This window comes from Pteropus medius, unplaced genomic scaffold, assembly GCF_902729225.1.
Source record: "Pteropus medius unplaced genomic scaffold, Ma_sr-lr_union100, whole genome shotgun sequence".
NCBI lineage: Eukaryota > Metazoa > Chordata > Mammalia > Chiroptera > Pteropodidae > Pteropus > Pteropus medius.
The window spans coordinates 297,476-318,724 of record NW_024346819.1 but is presented as its reverse complement, the minus strand read 5'-3'; the positions used below and the strand labels follow the sequence as shown (position 1 = coordinate 318,724).

The 21,249-nt window shown below is 67.1% G+C and overlaps 1 protein-coding gene across 1 annotated transcript in view; it reads right to left on the bottom strand.

The window, feature by feature from the left end:
* Positions 1 to 318: 318 nt before the first annotated feature.
* The window catches only part of ASPG (asparaginase), a 26,023-nt gene continuing 5,092 nt past the window's right edge, over positions 319 to 21,249 (bottom strand). Inside the window, exons 2-15 of the mRNA XM_039876565.1 lie at positions 17,890 to 17,998; positions 17,132 to 17,243; positions 14,945 to 15,070; positions 13,242 to 13,325; positions 12,773 to 12,899; positions 9,507 to 9,619; positions 7,373 to 7,555; positions 7,151 to 7,264; positions 6,619 to 6,735; positions 5,359 to 5,443; positions 4,980 to 5,157; positions 2,935 to 3,021; positions 1,198 to 1,297; positions 319 to 804 (exon numbers count right to left, since the gene is read on the bottom strand). Of these exons, the coding sequence (XP_039732499.1) occupies positions 634 to 804; positions 1,198 to 1,297; positions 2,935 to 3,021; positions 4,980 to 5,157; positions 5,359 to 5,443; positions 6,619 to 6,735; positions 7,151 to 7,264; positions 7,373 to 7,555; positions 9,507 to 9,619; positions 12,773 to 12,899; positions 13,242 to 13,325; positions 14,945 to 15,070; positions 17,132 to 17,243; positions 17,890 to 17,998 (1,706 nt within the window). The 3' untranslated portion in view covers positions 319 to 633. The remainder of the gene's footprint in view (positions 805 to 1,197; positions 1,298 to 2,934; positions 3,022 to 4,979; positions 5,158 to 5,358; positions 5,444 to 6,618; positions 6,736 to 7,150; positions 7,265 to 7,372; positions 7,556 to 9,506; positions 9,620 to 12,772; positions 12,900 to 13,241; positions 13,326 to 14,944; positions 15,071 to 17,131; positions 17,244 to 17,889; positions 17,999 to 21,249) is intronic.

Sequence of the window (21,249 nt, the reverse complement as noted above, 5' to 3'; positions counted from 1 at the left end):
CAGTGGTCCCAGAGAGACTTTATTGTCACTCTGCCCAACAAAGACACTTAGACCCGTCTTGGAAACAGAATGGGAAGCAGGCCCACCGGCAGGGCACAGGCCAGCCCGAGCCATGGCAGGGGCAGGGCGCCTTCGACCCCTGCAGCAGGTCACACGGGGAGGGGTGGCTCCAGCTGCAACAGGACAGCTCCAGGCTACACACCAGGCAGTGCTTCCCGGAAAGAGCCTCTCCGAGGCCCAGGCAGTGTGCGGGCAAGGCCGACAGACAAGCCCGGGCACCCCTCCACGGTGCCCAGCCTTGCACGAGGGTGCCGTGGGACTCTCCGGAGGGCCAGATGGTGGAGTGGGGGAAGGCGGCAGGGGGCAGGGGGCCAGCGGGAGCCCCTAGCCCAGCAGGCCCCGTGGCAGGTGGAACATGGCGCTGGGCGTGGGGAACTTCTCAGCCACGGCCGCAGTGCTCCAGGGCCGTGATCAGTGTGTCAAGGCGCGCCCCACAGCACAGGACGGAATGCAGGTCTGAGGTGGGCCCTTCCTGCAGGAAGCCCTCCAGGCCTGCTCCCACCTCCAGCAGGCGTTCAGCATCCCTGCGTGGTGCACCCCGCCCACGGGGGTGGCGGTGGGGCCTGGACTACCTCAGGCCTGGCCCTTGGATGCGTCCCCCAAGCCAGGGTCCAGCCGCAGGGCCGGGAGCTCCTCAGAGGCATGGTCGGCCCTGCCTGGGAGACCCACCAAGGCCAGGCCACCAGCCCCGCCCTGGAGGGACTGCAGCTGCCTCATTACCTCCAGGTTTCCAGCAGCTTCCGCCTGTGGGAGGGGGCGCCAGGCAGGGGCTGCACTGACCACCAGGGCCGGGCCCCACCACCCCCTCCCGCCTTCTCCCGCCCAGGCACACGGGACCCCCAGGGCGGCGCCAGGACTAGGAGGGGGACAGTCCCCTGGGCTCCTGAATGTGAGTATGTTCACCAAGAGACCAAGACTTGGCATCTGGGAGAGGGGAAGAGGGGTCTTGTGGTCTGTGGGAGAGGTCCCCTCACAGGACGTCACCTCAGGGAGTGCGGGGACCCTGGTGGCACCCACGGCAGGGACCCTGGTGGCACCCACGGCAGGGACCCTGGTGGCACCCACGGCAGGGACCCTGGTGGCACCCACGGCAGGGACTCTGGTGGCACCCACGGCAGGGACCCTGGTGACACTCACAACGAGCAAGGCGCTGCGCCCATCGTAGCCTGGCCTCCCCAGGTCAGCCCCCGCCTGCCACCACGCCTGCAGACCTTCGCCATCCGCCCTGGACGCCAGCCTGGGAGGGAAGCCAGGAAGGGGAGCCATCAGGGCCTGCCGGGCACCCGCCAGTCCATCGGCCCACCCGCCTGCCCGGGGGCACCCTCGCACCTCTACAGAGCCAGCCCCGAACAGCTGGCCCGGGACAGGGGTGAGGGAGCCGGCGGCCGAAGGCCAGTTTCACCCTTAGGGGCTGACTGTGACTCAGGTCAAGGTGTGCACGCACGCACAGGCATGCACAAGCATGCGCACGCGTGCACACACGGTGGGCACGCATGGGCACAGGCACACTCCCGGGGCCAGCGGAGCACAGAATGCCAACATTTCCCAGCGCAGCTGTCCCCGGGTGGGGCCACAGCCTCAGGGCGTCTGGAGCCGTGGTTCAAAGGAGAGGGGGCCTGGGGGAGGGGCTCGAAGGTGGGCAGAGAGGCCTCCCGCGGGGACCGGGCCCCCCGCCCCCACTCTCCAAGAGGAGCCCACTCCCCACTCTGGGACCTGGCAGCAGAAGGGCCCCTGCCGGGTGTGCTGGTGGGGAGTTGGGGGCAGGAGAGGAAAGGGCCCCCCAAAGGGCCCCTGGTGACCCCCCTCCTAGCCGGGAAAGAGCAGCAGCAGCCCTCACAGTGGTAACAGGTCACTTCTGGGGTGAATCACACCGGATGTCACCGCTGGCCCCTTTCAGACCTGCCCCCGGGCCTCCTGCACTGGCTCCCACACACGCCGGACCCTCGGAAGGGTCGACCCAGGGCCCCCCAAAGCCAGCCAAGCAGCTTGAGTTGGACAAGCCCACTCCTGTGGGACCTGGCTGTCCCCACCTCTCTCTGCCTCAGTTTCCCCATCTGTCAATGGAGCCAACAGGCCCGCCTGAGGGTACAGCTCTGAACTAAGTGGCCCAAGCCCTTCAGAGCTGAGACCGGGGCTGTAGGCAGGCCCCACGGTCCCAGGCCCTGCCCCATCACACCTGAGCGCCCGCCTCCCCTGTATTCCCCGAGAACAGCAGATGGGGGGCCAGCCAGCAGGATTGACTGACCCCCAGGAACACTGAAAACCAGCCTGGAGGGGCTGAGGCTGGGAGCCTGGGGGTCTCTCCACTGGGGTGGGAGTGGGGAGATGCGGGGGTGGGGCGGGGAGCCAAGGCTTCGGGCTCCTGTGAGCGGGCAGCTCAGCCCCTCCTCACTCATCCTGAGACCCCACCGTCATCACCTACCTGGGACGCAGGCTCCGGCCTATCCCAGCCCGCGACCCCGGCCACACCAGACAGGCCTCTGCCCTCCTGTCTCCATTCCCACCTCTGCCCCTCCCCCACCCTCCGTGGCCCTCGGACCAGCCAGTGGGCAGCCCAGGCTGGACACAGGGATTGCTGGAAGGCGCAGGCAGGGGGGAACGGGGGTGCACAGGCCCCAGGGGATGGGAGGGACTGAGCTCTGTAGTCCTGCTATCTACCCTGCCACCACCAGCAGTGGGGACCTGCAGGGCCTGTCTCCCCAGACCCACCTAGTAGTCACTCAGGGCAGCTGCGAGGTCAGAGTCACATCAGCAACTGGATGCGTGCCTCCGAAGCCCCGGCCCCAGCCCCGCAGCCCTCCCCGCAGGCCTGGCCCCGCTTCTGGGAGCCTCAGCCCCACGTCCTAGGAGCACAGGTGTGCCTGCAGCCCTCACCTGCACAGCTCCGTGCCAGCCTCCTCCAGCTCCTGGGGGGACAGGCAGGCGCCGGCTGCCCGCAGCAGCCCGATGACACTCGGACGCCTGCCATGAGAAGGCGCGTGCCGAGCATCTCCCTGGCAGCCAGGGCTGACACGCCGGGGACTGACGCGGGCAGGGCCTCGGGCCTAGGGGCCCGCAGTCGCCCTCGACTCGTCTGGATGTCCTGGCTCTTCAGGACGTGGCAGGTCTAGGGCTCCCCAGCGCCCGACCCCATGCGGGGCGTCCTCCAGCCCTGGCCGAAGAGCATCTCCAGCCACCCCACCATGGTCTCCCACCCATCCTGAGGGCTGCGGCATTCCCGCGGGTACCAGGGGACAGCCCGCACTGGGGGACAGTCTTCACACCAAGCTGCCCATGCGCCCTGGCCAGCACTGGGCCTGGGGAAACCGAGTCGACCAGGCCCAGACTCTGCCCTCGGGGGTGGGGTGGGGGTGAGACATAGGCAGACAAGTGTGGACGGTGGGGTCGGGGTGGCCCAGAGCCAACGTCCAAAGGCTCTGTTGCCTGGGCCAAGCCCAGGCCGCACTGGGGTGAGCCGGCCGTGGGGACAGGCGTGGGACAGTGGGGCTCCGCAAAGCCGAGGAACAGGAGGGGCAGAGGCCACGGCCGACAGCTTGCTGCAGTGGGGGACACCTTGCTGGCTGGCCACTAACCAGCCTACTTCCCTGGCCGAGTTGGGGTGGGCCTCAAGTTAAGTGGTCCCCCACTTTCGGGGAGGAGGGTGGCACCCCCAGGCCTTGCTCTCCACCCCCACCTGCAGGGAGCTGTTCTGCTGGGCAGGACAGTGAGGTCGGGAGACCGGTTTGGGGGGTATTGTGACAGCCAGGCGGGCGGGGATGAGGGGCTGGGGCTGGGATGGGGTGAGCTCATCGCGTCCCCACCCACGCCCCGGGATGCAGCCTCGGTCTCCAGCCAGATGGCCAGGCTGCCTGGGGTGCCCCGCACAGCCCCTCGCCCACCAGGCCTATTCTGAGGACCATGCTCACAGGAGCCGGGGAAGGAAGGTGTGGCCTCATCGCCTCGTCTCCAAAGGTGACACACGCCACCCTGGCGTTCACGGAAGAGACGAGGCCGCCCAGAGCTTGACCCTAACTTGTGGCCTGGGATGAAGACACTCGCCTCCCCCAAACGAGCCAGGGTCCTGCGGGCCTCGCTCCCCGACCCTTCTCCCTGGGGAGACATTCCGAGGGGAGCCGGGGGTCTAGAGAGGGCAAAGGGGCACCCCAGCAGATGGCACATGGGCCTCCTCAGGCCCCCATGCCCGGACCACCTGCCGAGGGGACGGGGTCAGAGCGGGCAGGGGAGGGCGGGACGTCCCGGGCCCCTGGACCCCGGTTGGCGACGGTCCGCTCGTGCGTGATTTCATTCAGCACCCCCGATCCTCACACGCAGCCCCGTGAGGTGCAGCCCCTAACACGTGCGTGCATGTCACGGAAGCCCTAGACGAGGCCGCGAGTGACCCCGGCCACCAGCCCTGGCTGCGGGGTAGGCCCCCACTCTTTTGCCTGTCGTCATGTGTCATCTGCTCCTCCTCTGAGGAGACCCTAGCCCGACCTGGCCCTGCAGCCTGCTTGATACCTGCCCCATCCCGGTGCTGGGAGGGGCCTTCTGTCCCTGCCCCCCACCCCAGCCCCACAGGTGTGCGCGACAACCTACAGAACACACGCGAGACCCCTTCTATTGTGTCTGAGTGTTTTTCTTTTCCAGGATCTTTGATACAGGGTCCTTCTGAGCCTGCCTGGCTCAGCTTGGAGGGTACCTCCTCCAGGAAGCCCTCCTTGACCACCCTGTCCAGAGTAGGCCCTTCATGGTCACTGCCAGTCCCCAGGGACGAGGCTGGGGGTGGGTGAGGCTCTAGCAGGGAGGCATCCTTGGCCCATCCAGCTCCTCCTGGGGAAGCTGTGTGACCACAGGAAACTGGCGGCCCCTCTGCAGCTCCGTCCAGGCCAACCCCACACATCGCGCCCGCCCACACGTCCACCGCAGTGTCCCCCGAGTACCTGCCCCTGACGGCCAGCAGCAGCGGGCTGAGGCCATCCTCATCTCGGGCGTCCACGTTCACCCCTTTCTGCAGCAGCATGGCGACCACACCAGCGCGGCACCCCCGGGCGGCCGCGTGCAGCAGAGTTTGACCGTTAAAGTCCTCCAGGCTCAGGTCAGTGCCCTGCAGTGATGCAAGGACATGTCCCCACTGAGGAAGGCCTGGGCAGGGTCAGGCAGGTCATGGGGAGGAAATGGGAAGCGTCGGGGGCCCCCTGAGTGGCAGCGAGGCCACATGAGCTGGCTGCCCAGCCTGGCGGCCCAGGGCATGGGCACCCTGCACCCCCCACCCCAGGGCCTGGCGTGGCAGGCTGGTCCCTAAGGGGCTAGGGGCTCACCAGCTCTGCCAGGCCTGCAGGTCACCAGCACGGGCCGCGGCACAGGCCAGGCTCGGCGTCAGGGTGTCTCGAACAGCATCTGACTCCTGGAGTCGGGGACAGCAGCACCCTGGGACCATGTCTTCCCCTGGGGTCCTCGGCACCCCCCACCCTGGAAGCAAAGCCCAGGACATGAGGCCACCATCTGTCTCTATCCTCACTACCTGTGTGATCAGGGCCTGTTACCCCTCTTCTGAGACCCGTTTCCTAGTCTGTCTCCAGCAAGGACACAGGGACACAGCCATCACAAGGCACAGGCTTGGGGAGCACAGGAAGCAGTGCCAGGCACACCCTCCCGGCACCGGGAATCCAGCAGGCTTCCCAGGAGCCCCCCAAGACACCAGAGGGCCGGGGTCCCAGCAGAGCCCCATCCAGGCTCGGCCCCATGCCCACGGCTGGGCCTGACCACACAGCTGCCGCTGGCCACCTGTACGCAGGTCATTAAGGCTGGACGCAGCCACCTTAATGACAGGCCGGACGCAGCCACCTTAATGACAGGCCACACAGCCTGGCCCCCACGTGACCATCACCAGCCCCAGGCGAGTGGCAATTAACACCACCAAACCTCTCCCCCACAGGTCTGTCCTCACCCTTGCTCCGAAGAGGGGAAACTGAGGCACGACCCCAGACAACGGTGGACCCAGTGCTCTGTCACCTGCTGGGCTCCCCTGCCGGGCCAGAGGCCAGGCGGGTATGTGACGGGGGCTTCGGGAGGCCCCGATAACCCCTGCAGGCCTGGCCCAGCCTGAGCCCCCAACCCCAGACCCTGAGACACGTCCTCGGCTGCCCTGCCCCTCCTGGGTCTGGGAGCCCCAGTTGAGAAACGGGAGGGGAGCTCGAACCCAGGGCCCCCACCTCAAGAAGCCCCAGTGTCCAGAGCCTGCAGACCTTGGGCGGGCGCCCCTCCCTCCCAGCACCCAGGACCTCAGTGCACCTACCCCCGGGGCCAGGCCCAGTGCCAACGGCCAGCCCGGCACGGCCTCCAGAGTGACTGGCCACATGCTACGCATGGCAAAGCCTCCCCTCTCCTGCCCTGGCACCACCCCGCACGCTGCCCCATGAGCCCCTGCGAGTCCTCCCACCACGGACCCAGGCCCAGAACCAGGCCGCACTTGGGGGGTTTCTGTTCCTGTGCTGGAATGACGTGGCCGTGGCTGGCGCCTGGCACATCCAGCAGGACCCGCCCTTAGGCCCCACGCCGTCCACCCACATGGGGCAGTACCTGGCTCAGACTGAGGAACTGGGCCACCCCAAGGCGCAGCGTGCTGCCACAAAGTGGGGGCGGGCCCTCATCCACCGCGGGCAGCGTCATCTCTCCCCGAAGGTCCCTGGCCAGCAGCTGGGGGAGAAGCACGGGAGAGCCAGGGCCCCAGCCCAGCAGCCCAGGCCGGCCACGTGGCCAGGCCCCGTGGTGGGTGTGTGGCGAGGGCTGCCCATCAGGTTTGAGTGTGGCCCAGGCCAGGTCCCTCAGGCCAGCCCTACCCTCCATCCCAACAAGCCCAGGGTCCCCAAGACCCCAGAGGGCCTGCCAGACTTGAGGCTCCCCAAGGTGGAAGGACAAGCCGGGCCTGGGCTTGGGGTCAGCAAAGGGTGGGGGTAGCTCAGGCCCCAAAGTTGGCCCTTTGTACCATGAGGAGCCCCATACCCCTGCCCCCTCCCCACTCCTGCACGAGGCCCCACTGTCTGCCTGAGTCACCACCCCCGGCACGCCCTTGGTCCCATGACACGTAGCCCACAGCCAGAGGAGCACACACCTCCTTCCTGCCATCCACGCTCAGCCCGGGCCGGCCCAGCACGTAGGACAGCTTGGCCAGGGGGGCCTCTGACGTCATGTCGAAGCCGGAGACGATGCCGGCTCCTGCGGCCGCCTGTGAAGAGGGGCCATGGGTGGGAGGTGGGTTATGGGCTCCCAGCCCGGGTGGCCCTGTGCCCCCCGGCCTGTCCCCCGCCTCCCCAGGCCTCGTCCTCCACCCCACCATGCCAGCTGCGTAGTGCGAGGTCACGGAGCCCTGCAGGCAGTGCGTGCAGTTGAGGATGATGAGGCCGCGCTCGGCTGCCGCCCGCAGCTCCTGCAGCAGGTCGGGCTTGGTGGGCCCGTTCCTGGAGCCGAAGGTCTCCGTGACCACGCCCTTCAGGGGGGGCTGCAGGAAGGCCCGAACCTGTGGGGGGCGGGGGCGGGGGGGGCGGTGAGGGCCTTTGCTTCCCACTCCGGCCACGCACAGTCCTGAGTGTAGCCACAAACAGCAGGGGCCTCAGGGGGCCCGAGAGGCTACTCCCCACCGAGCACTCTTGGGGACTCCTCGTGCCTGCTGTGTCCAAGGCTGAGGCTGGTGTGGGGACAACCAGGACAAGGTGGGAAGGGGGCGGAGAAGGTCGCGGGGAGCGGCCGGGACGGCATCTGTCCCCAAGCCCCCAGGCTCTGACTCCCCCCCACACACACAGCCCGGGTGCTTCTGAATGCCGGCATCTGGGGAAGGCCTTGCAGGTGACACACTGCAGCACCCCCGGTTCTGTTGCAAGCCAGGCACCAGCCCCCCGCATCCCACGAGGCCGGAAGTCCCCACTCAGAAGACAGACAAATGGGGCCATGGGTCCACCTGGCTCAGGACACTGTCCCCCAGCTCAGCCTTGCCCATCTCTGCGGGGGTGAGCGCAGGGAGGCAGGGTTGTGGCCCTTTGTCCCCGCTGCCACCCCTCCCTGGCTACAGCAAGCATGTTCTGGAAACCTCCTGAGTGACCGGGCAGGGCGTGACTTCACGGGCCCAGGAGGAATCTGCAGTGCTCGGCCCCGCGTCACACGGCAGCCTCGAGCAGAGACCACCACAAACGTGAGGCCCGCCTCATAGGCCAGGACCTGCCCGGTGGTGAGAGGCCTGTGCACAGGCTCCCTATCCAGCCACCCGGTCACCAGTGTCGGCTCCTGGGAGGATCCCATCTGCCAGACCAGCCCCACTGCGGCTCGGGCCCGCGGGCCAGTGTCACAGGTGCTGTCCTCAGTGCCCTCGAGGACCCACCCCCTGCCTTGAGCATCTCTGCCCTGGGAGAGAAAAGCTCATCACAGACTCTCAGGCTGCAAGTGACCTGGAGCCCCAGAGGGCGTGTGATGGCAGGCGTTAGGGGTCCTCAGAGGCCCGGAGTCCCAGGTGCAAGGGGGCCCTGCCCCAGCTCCCAGGGACAACGTCCAGGGTGAGCCCTGGCCCAGGCCCTGGTTAGGCTGTGCCGTTTGCTGTCTTCCTGCCGGGCCTCCCACAGGGCTTGGTCATGGCTCACTCGTTCGCCAAATACAGCGGAACGCCCACCCTGTGCCGGGCCCCACATGGGCCTGGGGGACACGTGGTAGACAGACTGCCCCGTCTGTCCCCAGAGCCCTGGAGAGGACTGGGTACCGGTTCACAGACTGCGGCTCAGAGGTTAGCAGCAGCCCAGGGCCGAGTGCTGGAGGCCATGGCCTTCTGCTGCCCCACTGGGCCACCCTGTGTGCGGGGACACACCGTGAAGCCACCATGCAGCTAGAAGAAGGGGCCACAGACCTGAAGCAAGTGCTGTGGGCCGTGGTGCCTGCTGCCCCTCCTCCCTGCGGCCACAGAGCCATTGGCTCTGGTGCCGACACCCCTGCATGCGCCCCAGCAACGCCCAGAGGAGCTTTTAGTTCAGAGACACTCAACGCGATGCCCCTTGTGGCACCTCATGAGCCCAACTCACAGAGCAGGACAGAGGCGGGTGATGTGGCTACCCCAGTGACAGCGAGTGGCTGAGGGTCGATGGCAGGGAGCAGGCAAAGGACCACAGAGCAGCCACAAGGAAGGGTAGGGTCCTAGGTCCATGCCCATCAGCCCCAGAAAACCGGGAGAATCAAGTGCTGTGACTCCGCAGGTGTCCGCAAGGACAAGCCCACACCGCGCCAAAGCTGAGACTGGGCCCGAGGCCTCGGCGGACGGGCGGATGGGGGAGCAGGTCCCCGTGGAGTGTGCAGGTCCCAGGCCTGAGGAGCTTGATGCGACTGTCACCCTCTGAGGGCTGGCCTTGGGTGGGAGGACGGAAGGCAGGAGGGGCGGGCTCTGGGGGGCCGTGGGGCGCGCGTGGGGCGGGCCAGGCCGGGCAGGTCCTTACCGGGGTGGCGGGGATCCCTGGGTAGAGGCGCGGCAGGCCCACGTCGCGCTCCATGCCGCCGCGCACCACCAGCCGGCCCTGCCCTCGCGCCCTCCGCACCAGCTCCTGGTTGACTGCGAGGGCAGAGGGACCATGTGGGACCTGCCGGCCTGGAGCCGGCCCAGCTGCTCTGGCCTCGTGCGCGCCCAGGCCTCCCCTGGAGTTTTCAGAGCCCCGGGCCTTCTCCAGGCCACCCCCGCCCCCGGCGCAGCCTCCGCTCCGTCCGCACGGCCGGCCAGCCTGGGGCTCACTCGTGCTCTGGCCCGTGTGGGCTCCACGGGCAGCGCGGAGGACCCGCGAGGAGGGGGGCCCGCCTGACCCTGCAGGCCGCGTAGCTGCTGCTGGGGGAGAGGCGGAGGAGGCAGGGGGGCGGCGTGCGGCACAGGCGTGCGGTCACAAGTGACGTGCCGCCCCAGACCCCAGGAGACGCTCAGGCGGCATCCTCAGAGCAGCCGGCCTCGCCGGCCCCTACGGGCCTCCTGCTGCACCCACGGCCCAGCCAGCCAGTGGATGAGCGAATGAGTGAGTGAGTGAATGAACAAAGGCTAGGGGAAGCCTCCGTCTGATTCGCCCCTGCTGCATCTGCCAGAGCGACTCACGCGTGATAACAAGCTGAAGAACATTCCAGACGCAGGGGGTTGGAGGGGTCGAGATGTAGGGGGCGGGCCAGGGGCGGAAGGCCAGGAGGAGCTGGTGAGGCCGAGATGCAGCCAGGCCCGGCCTTTCGTTTAGGGCCCTGCACCCCAGCTGGGCGAGCGGATAAGATGGTGGCAGGAGGGGGTCGGGGGGGGCACTGCCCCGCCCAGGGGTGATGGCCGCAGAGGGATCGTGGGGACAAAGAGGGCCACGTCTCCCGCCCGGGCTGCCGGAGGCCAGGGCCTGGCTCTCCCACGACTGCAGGGGCCAAGGTGCGGAGGGACAACAGCACCAACACGGAAGGCCATGGCCTCCTGGAGGCCCGGCGTGGACCACGTGTGCAGGGCAGAGCCAGCCCCCGCCTGGCTCAGGCTGCCTCCTGAGCCCCAGGCCCCCCGTCCGCAGCAGCCCCTCAGGGGGACGTGAAAACGTAGCCGGAGCCCCCGAGAGTGGACCCCCAGCGTCCTGGCTGGTGGCCTCGCTTCAGCCTGCTGGCCCAGCCCTGTAAGCCTCTCGGCCCCCCTCCCGGGGGCCCAAGGCCACACCCTGGGCAGAGGTTGGTGTTTCCCAGCACAGGTGCCGAAACCGGCCGGGGCCTGACTCAGGGCGGGCGGGCGGGGTGCAGTTTCTCACTCGCCCCACGCCCTGGGCCAGAGGGGAACGGGGGCCCCAGGGGCCTCGGAGGCCTCTTCTCTCAGGCCAGACTCAGCCCTGCGCCCACCAAGCTGCTGGGCCTGGACCAAGCAGCACCCAGGGCCTGGGGCCTGCCTGGGCTTGTCACGGCTCAGGCAGAGGCCCTGGGATCCCTGAACGCCCCGGCCCCCGCCTGCGGGCTGTGTCCCCAGAAGCTCCACTCTTGATCCCCAGATAAGGCGTGACTCGGCCCCCGTGCGGGAGAGGCCGCCCGCTCCTCCTCCCTCAGCTGGCTTGGGGTGGCCATGCCAGGCAGGAGAGGCCGAGCGCCACCACGTGCTGGGGCAGGGAACAGGCTGTCAGCCAGCACCACACAGGGTGGCTGCTCTGGCCCTCGGTGAGGAAGTGGGCCCCCGCCCGGCCCCCCAAAGCCCTGGCACCTGCACACCCGTGAGGTGCGACGATGCACCCCGGGACTCATGCCTGCGGGGTGCTCTGGAGCGGGTGGGGGAGGGGCACAGTGTCCGGCCACCAGCGAGGGACTCAGGGATCAGGGCTGGGCCACACCCTTGGGTGGCCCTTCCCCCCTCCATCTTGGTCTCCCACCCCCGGGTCTGCTCCTGCCCTGACCGCCTTGGCCCTGCAAGTGCCTGGCAGGGGAACCGGGCAGCCAGCAGGGCCACTGTCACCAGCCCGTCATTGCACCCTATCCCACAGCTAGGTGTCCTGATGTGGGACAAGAAGGCTCTGGGGGCTTTCGGGGCCGCAGGACCAGCCCCCACCCCCGCCAGGAACGAACCCAGACCCTCCACCTGCGGCACTCAGACCCCGGGGGCCCATTCCAGCCTGACGGACCGCCCCCTGCAGACCCCCCAGGCCCCGCCGCAAACCCAGGCACAAACCCACGTGCGGAAGGGCCACCTCTGCCATCCCAAGGGCTGGACGCGGTGGTCAGGTGGTCCAAACAGAAGAACCATGGGGGCCTGTGGGTCCCTCAGAAGCCGCCCCGTCCTGAGCAAGGCTTCAGGGCCCCACACTTCCCCTCAGGAAGGCCGGCTCTGCCAGGCCTAGGCCCCCCACGACAGAGTCCCACTGCTGGAGGGTGGAGACAGGTGATTCAGGGACAGACGCAAGCCAGGCTTGGGGCTGCCCTTTACATGGCCGGGGCAGGGACAGATGGCAGGGCCACTGCAGAGAACCCACGTGTCACAGGAAAGCGCAGACACTTTCCTGTCCTACGGAGGGACCTCCAGGGAGCTAGGTGGGAGTCATAGGGGCCGGCCATGCCCGCCTCAGACCAGGAGTGGGGCGGGGCCTGGGGAAAAGCCAGGAGAGGCTGGAGACACCACGGGAAGCCGGCGTCCAGGGCGCAGAGACGCGGGGCTGGGAGGGACTCGCCATGGGCCATTAGGGTGGCCTGAGCTCAGGGCCTAGCAGCCGTGCTGAGGACAAGGTCTGAGGTAGCTCCCATACCCGGGGCCCGGGGGTGGTGCTCCCTGGGGGTCTCAAGACACGTGACCTGCTGAAGACTCAAGGGGCTGGGCTGCCCACGAGGCCCAGGGGACAGAGAGACTCCCCGGAAGGTCCCAGGGACTAGGTGGCACTGCAGGAGCCACATCCCCGGGGATCCAGCAGCATGGCCCAGCCCATAGACAGTCACCGAGAGGGGCTCCTGAGCTCAGGGCCACATGGCCAGAGGGGACAGACAAGGGGCAGCTGTCCCACACCGGCTCCTCCGGTCGACCCCTGACCCCGAGCTGGGGTTACCTGCAGGGGCCTCCTACCTCGTGGTCTGGGTGTCCCCCTTCCAGCAGCCACTGGCCTCTCCTGGCCCAGGGTGGACCCAAGAGCCATGCTGTCCAGTACATGGGACACCTCGGCCCTGTGCAGCCTCCTGGCCACCACACTCCTGCGGGACCCGCGGGTGCCCCCATGCGGGCCTGGCCCACGCAGCTTACTGATCACGTCGGCGCCCACCACGGCCAGAGGCGGCAGGTTGGGAGAACGGAAGGCCGCGAACCTGCGCGTGTCCACCTTGGTGACCCGGGTGCCCCGGAACAGCTGGTTCTGGAAGAATAGGCAGACCTGGGGGGCAGGGATGGCGTCGGCGCGAGGGACCCCTGCCCCCCACATCTGCTTCATGAAAACTCACACACGCACGCACAACACAAACCCACACGACCTGGCAGGAAACATGCCACACACTGACGTGCCATCTCCGGGCGTGAAGGGAGGGGAGACTTTCTACATGATTGTGAATTTCGCTTGCGAGGTGAAGGATGGATCTTTAAACCCCTACTCAGCCCCTCACCTGCGTGTCCCACCTGAGGCCACACCCACGGGCCCCGGGAGCACACGGGCAGGCACCCAGCACTGGACCCCAGACCCAGGCACCGGCCCCGCCCACCACACGGGGAGGAGGGCTACCTCGGGGATCACGTACTGGCCGGCCATGAGCAGGGCCCCCAGCAGGTTCTCGCGGCCGTCACTCCAGAGGGCATGGATGGGCACCTGGTGGGGGGGGGTGGTCAGGGGAGTCTCTGAGGGCCATCCAGGGGCCTCCACCGGGTCTGCGAGAAGGAAGGGCTGGGCGGGCCCAGGCTAGTGGGAGGCGGGGGTCTATAGGGACTGGCCACTCGGACGACTGCTCCTGCAGACAGCACCAGCTGCCCCGTGCGTGATGCCCTCTGCTCCCCCGCGGGCGCCGGAGCCTGCTGCTGGTGGCCAGCGGCCAGCCAGTCCCCACACTGGAAGGAACATTCGATGGGCCTCCCACCCGGGGTCCACCTCGCTGCCCAGCCCAGCTCCCTGGCCCCAAGGGCACCTCGGCTTCACTCCCTCACTGGCCCGGTCAAATCATAGGCCAGGTGAGGGTGGCCGGGGCGTAACAGGAAGATGGGCTGCAGTGGAAGAGACCTCATGCGCCGTGCCCACTCCTGCGTCCACTGTGGGGGCCAATGCCCCAAGGGCAACTCGGACCAGTGGCCGGCCCCCTGCCACCCCCACCCAGGAGGCTGGAGGTGGGCTGGGCTGCTGTGGGTGTGCTGAGGCCAAGGCAGCAGGAGGGGCTGGCTGGGGTGAGGTCAGCGGGGAGTGACGGGCCACAGTCCTGGGTCCCTCCCTAACTCTGCTCCTTCTAAGGTGTGTGGCCATGGGTGAGCTGCCCTGAGCCTCCAAGCCTCAGTTTCCCCTCAGGTGTAACAGGAAGAAGGACGGGTCCTCAAGTCTGACATGAGGGCTAGCATGTGTGTGACCCTTCCTGAGGCCGCAGTGTTCATAAACCCGCCTGTCATCCCTTGAGACAGGCCTGGATGCAGTCTCAGGTCTCGGGAGGATCTGGGAAGAGCCAGAGTGAGCCTGGGCCCCGTCTCTCTCAGGAGCCTTGAAGGGGAGGTGCTCAGCAGCTCACGGTGTGTGCGTAAGGCTCTGGGCATCCCCATGTGGGCCAGCCCACTGCGACACCCACCAGCGACCAGGGACATGGAGCAGGGCAGGCAGACAGGTCAGCATCCTGCAGACCTGGCAACAGGACTTCCCAGGAGCTTCTCAAAGGGACAGCACTGGCTTCCGAAAGAAAGTCTCAGCCCCCGGGGAAGGACCCCATGGGACATGTGGGGTGCTGGCCCCAATGGCCACTGGGGTTTACGCTTCTGCAGCTGCCCTTGCCATGCCAGCATAGGCAATGGGGACCCCAAGTCGGCCTCTGATGCAGGCCCTGACAGGGGTCCAGACTTCTCCTGCTGCCCTTCACAAATCCAGTGGTTTTCTAGAACATTCCCCCTGCTTTGGCTTTGGAGTGGTGCTGGGTCAGGGCGAGAGGAGGGGGCGGGAAGTGCTCAGGTCCCCGAGGATGGCGTCAGTGGGAACCACCGTGGGAAGAATGATGGGAGGGACAAAGGCAGGGCAGCTCGGCACGGCAGGTGGGCACGGCTGACAGTGGGCTGTGGAGGGCAGGGCTGGCACGCGGCAGGCCCGGGGTGCTGACCAGCGCCGGCCGGCCAGACAGCACAGGCAGAGCAGGAGCGGCAGTGGGGAATGCAGGCTGAGCCGGGCCCCGCAGCACCGACGGGCCTCGTGGCCTCAGGAAGGTCTGACCCACGGGCCTTGGCCCGGACAGCCTGGGACGTCACCTGGGAGCCGGTGAGGATGACGGTTTTCTGCAGGTTCTCCAGCACAAAGGCGAGCGCGGAGGCCACGAAACCCATGGTGTCAGCGCCGTGGAGGATGACGAAGCCGTGATACTGCTCGTAGTGTGTCTGCGGGGTGGGAGGCCAGCCTCAGGCAGGCCGGCCCCTCGCCATTGCCGGCCTTCCAGGGCCCAGTGCCCAGTGGCCTCCGCCCAGGAAACAGAGAGGGCCCCGCGGCAGGAGGGGCAGGGGCCAGGGCGCTGTGGAACCCCATCACGGGAGGCTCTCTCTGGAAACGAGCTGCTGCCCGGGGCCCCAGCCCCCAAGCTCCCCCTGTGCCAGGGCGGTCTCCTCCTGACCCTTCCCCACGACGCCCCTTAGCATGTGAGACTACGGGGTCTGAGGCTCTCCGGACATTCCCCAAGAGCAGGCAGGTCCCCCGTCTAGACTTCCGGGTTGCGCCTCTCCCCAGCGATGCCCAATCAGGCGCCCGAGAACACTGGGGACCAGCCAGGGCTCAGCTCAGCGCTCCAAAGAGCCCCTTGTTGAGTGACCCCTGCCTCCAGGGCAGCAGGAGCCATGAGGATGAGCAGGTCACGAGCCTCGATGTCCAATGGGAGGGCCAGGTGCGGACACAGCAATGTGCAGGAGGCATGGGCCGTGCTGGGAGCTGACAAGTGACCTGGGAAGCTGCCTGGAACTGGACCTGGGCGAGCGGGCAGGATGCTGACGGGCAAACTGGGGAAGGGCCCTTCCGGCTACAGCCCTCCCAGGCGAGTGGGCCAGCTCTGCAGGAGAACAGGTGGCTAGACCGGGATGTTCTCCGGCCACCACCTCCTAGAGGACAGCCAGGACTGGGCGTCGGTGTGATTGCAAAGGGCACAGCCGTGGAAGCCCAGAGGCCTAGCCTGTCTTGAGGGGGCCCCCCCTCATGGCTCATGGAAAGACGGAACCAAGCTAGCCTGGGAATTACAGAGCTGAGCCATGGGGCGGGCTGGGGTGCCCTCTGCTGGCCTCACGGGGCCCAGTCGCAGGCAGGGCCACCTGGCTCTGAAGGCCCTCTGTGAGTCTATGGTAGCTGGACCCTGCAGCCAGGACCACAGTCAGTGACACTCAGAAGAAAGCTCAGGCACTGCACGGAGGGGCCTGCTGGCCCAAACCAGAGAGACTGCCCAGACCATGGCTGCATACATGCCCACTGTAGCTGGTGACCCCATTCAGGGACATAAGGGCCAGGCCCAGGGCCACACACTGTCCCAGTCACTCACGGTGAGGGAGATAAAGCCCAGGAAGCTGTCCTCCTTCGAGCAGAAGGAGACAGGTGTGTGACCGGGGCCCACTCCCTGGCTGCCAGGGAAGGGGAGCCTCTGTGATGAGCCTCTGGCGAGCAGGTGAGAACCAGGCCTGGAGGCTTGCTGACCTGCGGGGAAATATCACACATCCCCGCCCAGGATACTGACTGGGACAAACCAACTGTACACACGAGCCAGGACGCTGTTGCGGCAATGTCTTCCAGGGAAAGGAGGTGGCAGTCACTGTCCACCCTTCACTTACACGGGGGCAAGAAGCCCTGCTGCTGAGGTATGACCCCCGTGAGGGCCGGGCACTTTCCCGAAGCTGCTGCTCCCTGGCGCTCCCAGGGCTCAGCAGGCAGACTCCACCACTGACCCCCAGAGGGCTTCTGCAGTGTTGGCCCCGCCCCGCCCACGCCAAGAGCCTCGGCCCAGTACACGCAGCCCCTCGGCCCACACCTCAGCCCCAGTACACACAGCCCTGCCCACACCCACAGCCTCCCACCCAGGCACATGTAGCCCGCCCCCACAAGCCTCGCCTTCACCCACAGCCCACCCTGCAATGCAGTTTCGCCCAGTACACGCAGCCCCTGCCCACACGCACAGCCCTCGCCCAGTTCACGCAGGGCCCCGCCTCACACCTCAACCCCACCCAGTAATGAAGCCTGCCCAGTACACGAGGCCCTCCCACACCCTCAATCACCCAGTAATGAAGCCCTCGCTTTCCCCCACAAGTCCTCCGCCACATCCACAGCTCCACTTAGCAATGCAGCTCCGCTTAGTACATTTCCAGCCCTCACCACACCCTCAGCCCCACCCAGTAATGCAGCCCCAAGCCCCGCCCATACCCAGCTCCCCGCCCACACCCCCAATTCCGCCCAGTACATTCCTCAGCTACCTCGATGGTCTGGGCAATCTGAACCCACTCGGTGATGGTCATGTCACTGGAGTCGAAGAGGGGCTGGCACTCCAGCACGGTGTAGATGACCCTCTGATTAGCATGGGTGGGCCTGCAGGAGGCAGAAGGGCGGCTCCCACTCAGCGCTCCCATTGGCCAGCCCTGTTCCCCTCTGCCCCGAGCGCCCCAGCACCCGGGGGCCCAGTGTCCCTGGGCCCTACACACCCACAAACTCTCCTCATCCTGCGTACGGAGCCCGGCATCCCTTCCACCTGGCGGCCCCAGGAACAGAGGCGGGGCGCCGGAAGGACGGCCAACAGAGCTGTTCCCGCCCGAGGGCATGGTGTCACCTTCCCACAGCCAGCTCTGAGAGAGAGGCTGGGCTCTGCCCTGAGCCAGCCAGGAGACGCCCCTGGGAGGAATGGGGCAGGCAGGAGGGCGAGCCCTCACTCAGCCCACCAGCTGGGAAGGGCACCAGGCAGCCCCCGCTGAGGGCCGAGAAACAGAGGGACCTTAAGGTTGTGGAGAGAAGGAGCCACTTGGGGCCAGCCACGCCCAAGCTGGTGGGAGTCTGAAAGGGGGCTGTGGGTCAGCTCCAGAGAGTACCAGAGGATATTCATGACAGCCTCTTGCAAGTGGCTCCCCCAGGAACCCCTGAGGAAGCACAGCATGCCCCAGGGAGCCGGCAGGCACCGCCCAGCCCCGGAATGGCCCTCCCACAACAGCTGGCTGTGTCCCTGTGGGGACCCCACACTCACGGCAGAACCAGGGTGTCCTCGGGGAGGCCGCAGGCCTGGGCGTACGCCTCGTCGTGGAACATGGGCAGAGTCCTCAGGACGTTGGCCAGGCCCCTCCCGGGCAGGAGCACTGCAGGCAGAGGCCCGGGCATGGGGGGTCAGGGGCTGGCAGCTGCGGGCCCCTCCCTCCCCACAGGTCTGTGCTAGGGCCAGGGTCTGGACTGGGTGGGGGCGGGACCAGGGCTGACCCCGGTGTGCGCTGGCCCTCAGGGAATTTAGAGGCTGGGCGGACGGGCCTGCAGCCACCGCGGGTCCCGGCAAGGATGGGCAGCCGTCCGTGTCTGCGTGTGATGGCTTCTTCCCTGGAGCCAGTACTGCCTGCTGCTGTCTCCCAGGCAGCCCCAGGGCCTGCCTCCACCAACACCCCACCTCCAGGTAAGCCACACCCCCACCAGGGCTCAGGGCCTCCTGGCCCCCTCTGGCCTTTTACTCACAACTCAGCCTTATGTGCCCACTCTGCTTCCGAGAAGGCCACACTCGCTCCTGCCCACGGACACACTGTTGGCTCTGCCAGGAAGTCCTCTGCCCCCTCCCCTCTTCTCACCTGGCAGGTGCTTTGCTCCAGCTCAGGTCACCACCTCCAGGAAACCCTCCTGGATGTCGAGGCCCTGGGGCCCTTCCCACAGGCTTCTATGCCCTTGTTCCGTGATGGACCATGTGTAACCCCCCCAGGGCCCAGCCCGGGCCTCCTGCCTACAGCCTCCATGCCTCAGAAACGTGCATCTTAGGAGGCACTGGGCAGGAATGGCCCTGTGTTCTAAGAAAACCCTAAAAGGTCACAGGTTATGTCTCCTGGAAACAAATGACCCCTCGGTACGGGCTCCCAGAAGGATCGCTGCCTGGGGGTCCTGGCCTTCTGTCCTACACTGCTCCCCACAAGCACCATGACCTTGGGCAACTCGGCTGACTTCACGTTTACCCTTCGCCGAGGTGACTGCCACCTGCCTGGCTGTGTCAGGGACCCAGACATGGCAGCAAGGACAACGGGCTCCCCCTCCTCTAAAAGCTCCCTTGGCCGAAACACGTTAGACCCTCAGACCCCGGGCGGCGGGCACTCCTGAGCCTCAGTCTTGCCCCCAGCCTGCAAGTCCACTGGGCTCATCAGCGTCCTGCTGCTGTACACAGACCACCCCACGCCCGGCTGCTGCCTCACAGCTCTGGGGGACTCTGCGGGGCTGTGGCCTCACTGGAGGCACTGGGAATGTCCAGGCTCGCTCGGCCGTTGGCAGATTTCGGCTCCACGCGAACGGCTGTCCACTGCTGCCCTGCACCACGACCATCCTCGGCTTCCCGAGCTCCCACCTCCCCAACCTCGGGAACCCCTGCTCCAGCTTCAAAGCCAGCACTGGCGGGTCGCGTCCTCACCCCTCGACTCTGCGAGCTCGCTCACGCCTCCCCTCCAAGGGGCCCGAGAGCCCGCCTGCCTCGCCCCAAGGAACTCACGCTCAGTCCTTCCTTCAGCCACCGTGAGGGTCCGCGTCCTCCAGGCAGGGACAATTCTCTCCCCCACACTCCTTTCCTCGGGGCCAGGGGCTCCGTTCAGCCCCAGCCCCCCAGCCCACTGCCCCAGGCCCTCCGCAGCCGGCCCCGCGTGTTCCTGCTGCCCCCGCTGCCCGCCTCCTGGCCTGCAGCTCCCACCCGGCCCACCACAGGGCGCATCCATTTCCTGCGGCTGCATAACCGCAACTTAGCGAACTGAAGACCCCTGCATTGTCACATGTTCGAGAGTCAGACGCCTGACAGACACCCCTGAGTCCACCGCTGAACCCCAAGCCCCCGGCTGCCCTCGGGCCACCCCCACCAGCACAGCCCTCCTGGCCCCCTGGATGTTTGCGGATGTGGCGCCAGCTCCCCAGCCAGAGAGGGCGTCGCCCCGACGGGGAGCACACTGGGCAACTGCCCCCCGACCCCCGCTCATGTGAGCCACGGCTGCTTGTGGCTGTAAGGAAACCACGCCCAGGGGACACTGGGGCACCACTGCCAGCCCAGCCACCTCCCCGCGACGCCTGCAGTGTGACCGGGAAGCACTCCTGCCTCCATGAGGGTTGGACTCGCCGGCCCTGCCAGCGGCGAGGACCAGACGTGGAGGAAGCCTGAGCTCCACAGCTGGCCCGCTTGGCGGCCCGGTTTCTGCACCCCGTCTGCAGAGGGATGAAAAACAGCTCCCAAAACTGTGCACGCCCTGATCCCCGGGGCCTGTGAGTGTGACCGGAAACGCAAAGGCAAATCAAAGGTCTTGAGATGAGGAGGTGACCTGGGCCGTGCGGGCAGGCCCTGCGCCCATCACCGGTTTCCTTGCAGGAGGAAGGCAGGGGGACATTTGCCGCGTGGAGGACGGAGCAGAGAGCCGCGAAGACTCTGGCCTCGAAGGCTGCAAGACGCGGCCACCGCCAAGGGAGAGGCAGCGTCCGACTCCGAGAGGACACATCTCGGTTCCCGTAGACCACCCAGTGTGTGGCCACTTGTCCTGGCAGCCCCAGGACCCTCACGAGGCCACTTTCCACTCCAACTCCCCGCCCGGTGGGTGGCGCTGGGGCCTCTGTGGAAATCTGGGGTTTGGGTTCATAGGACAAGCTCATGTCATGCATGGTCACCTCCACCTGTAGCTAGGCTATTGCTGGCCGATGGTGGGACAACGGCTTACGACATGGTGGGAAATGGCAGGGCCAGAGTCCCAAAGGACCCGGACGCTGGTGTCCCCACCCAGGGCCTGGGTGGGCTCAATTCCCTTTCTGTTCTATTCTCTCCGTGCAAAACCCTGGTGACACACTGTCAGTCAAGGTCAGGAAAGCTTGCGGCCAGGGACAGTGGTGACAGCCACGCAGAGTGGCAAGAACCTCGTGTGGGGTCTCTGTCCACGTGTGCGTATTGAGTTAGGTGACTCTGTCTTGCTGACCTGTCTCGTGTGTCTTTGATTATCAGACCAGCCAGGAGAACCCTGACGAGAAAGGGGACTTTGTTCCTTCCCACAGCTGGCACTCTGCGCAGGGTAAACGCACCAGCCGGAACCCCGCGTCCCCACGAGGCTGCTGCCCGTGGAGATGCCGGGCGCCTGACACAGGCGGGCAGAGGGCGAGGGGTCTCACCGTGTGGACACACCCCCAGATCTGTCTGCAGGAGCCAGTGGGGAAGAACGTGGTGAGAATATTCTCCCATTCTCTAAATGTACATGGCAGGCGAAAGCCTTTACGAAGGTGGTTTCCCACGCAAGAGACGTGGGTGTCGGTGTGAGAACCCCTGGGGTCATTAACCCCGTTCTCCATCTGGTGTCTCGCCCGTCCCCAGGCTGTGTCCTGAGAGCTTGGCCTTTGCGACAGTGAG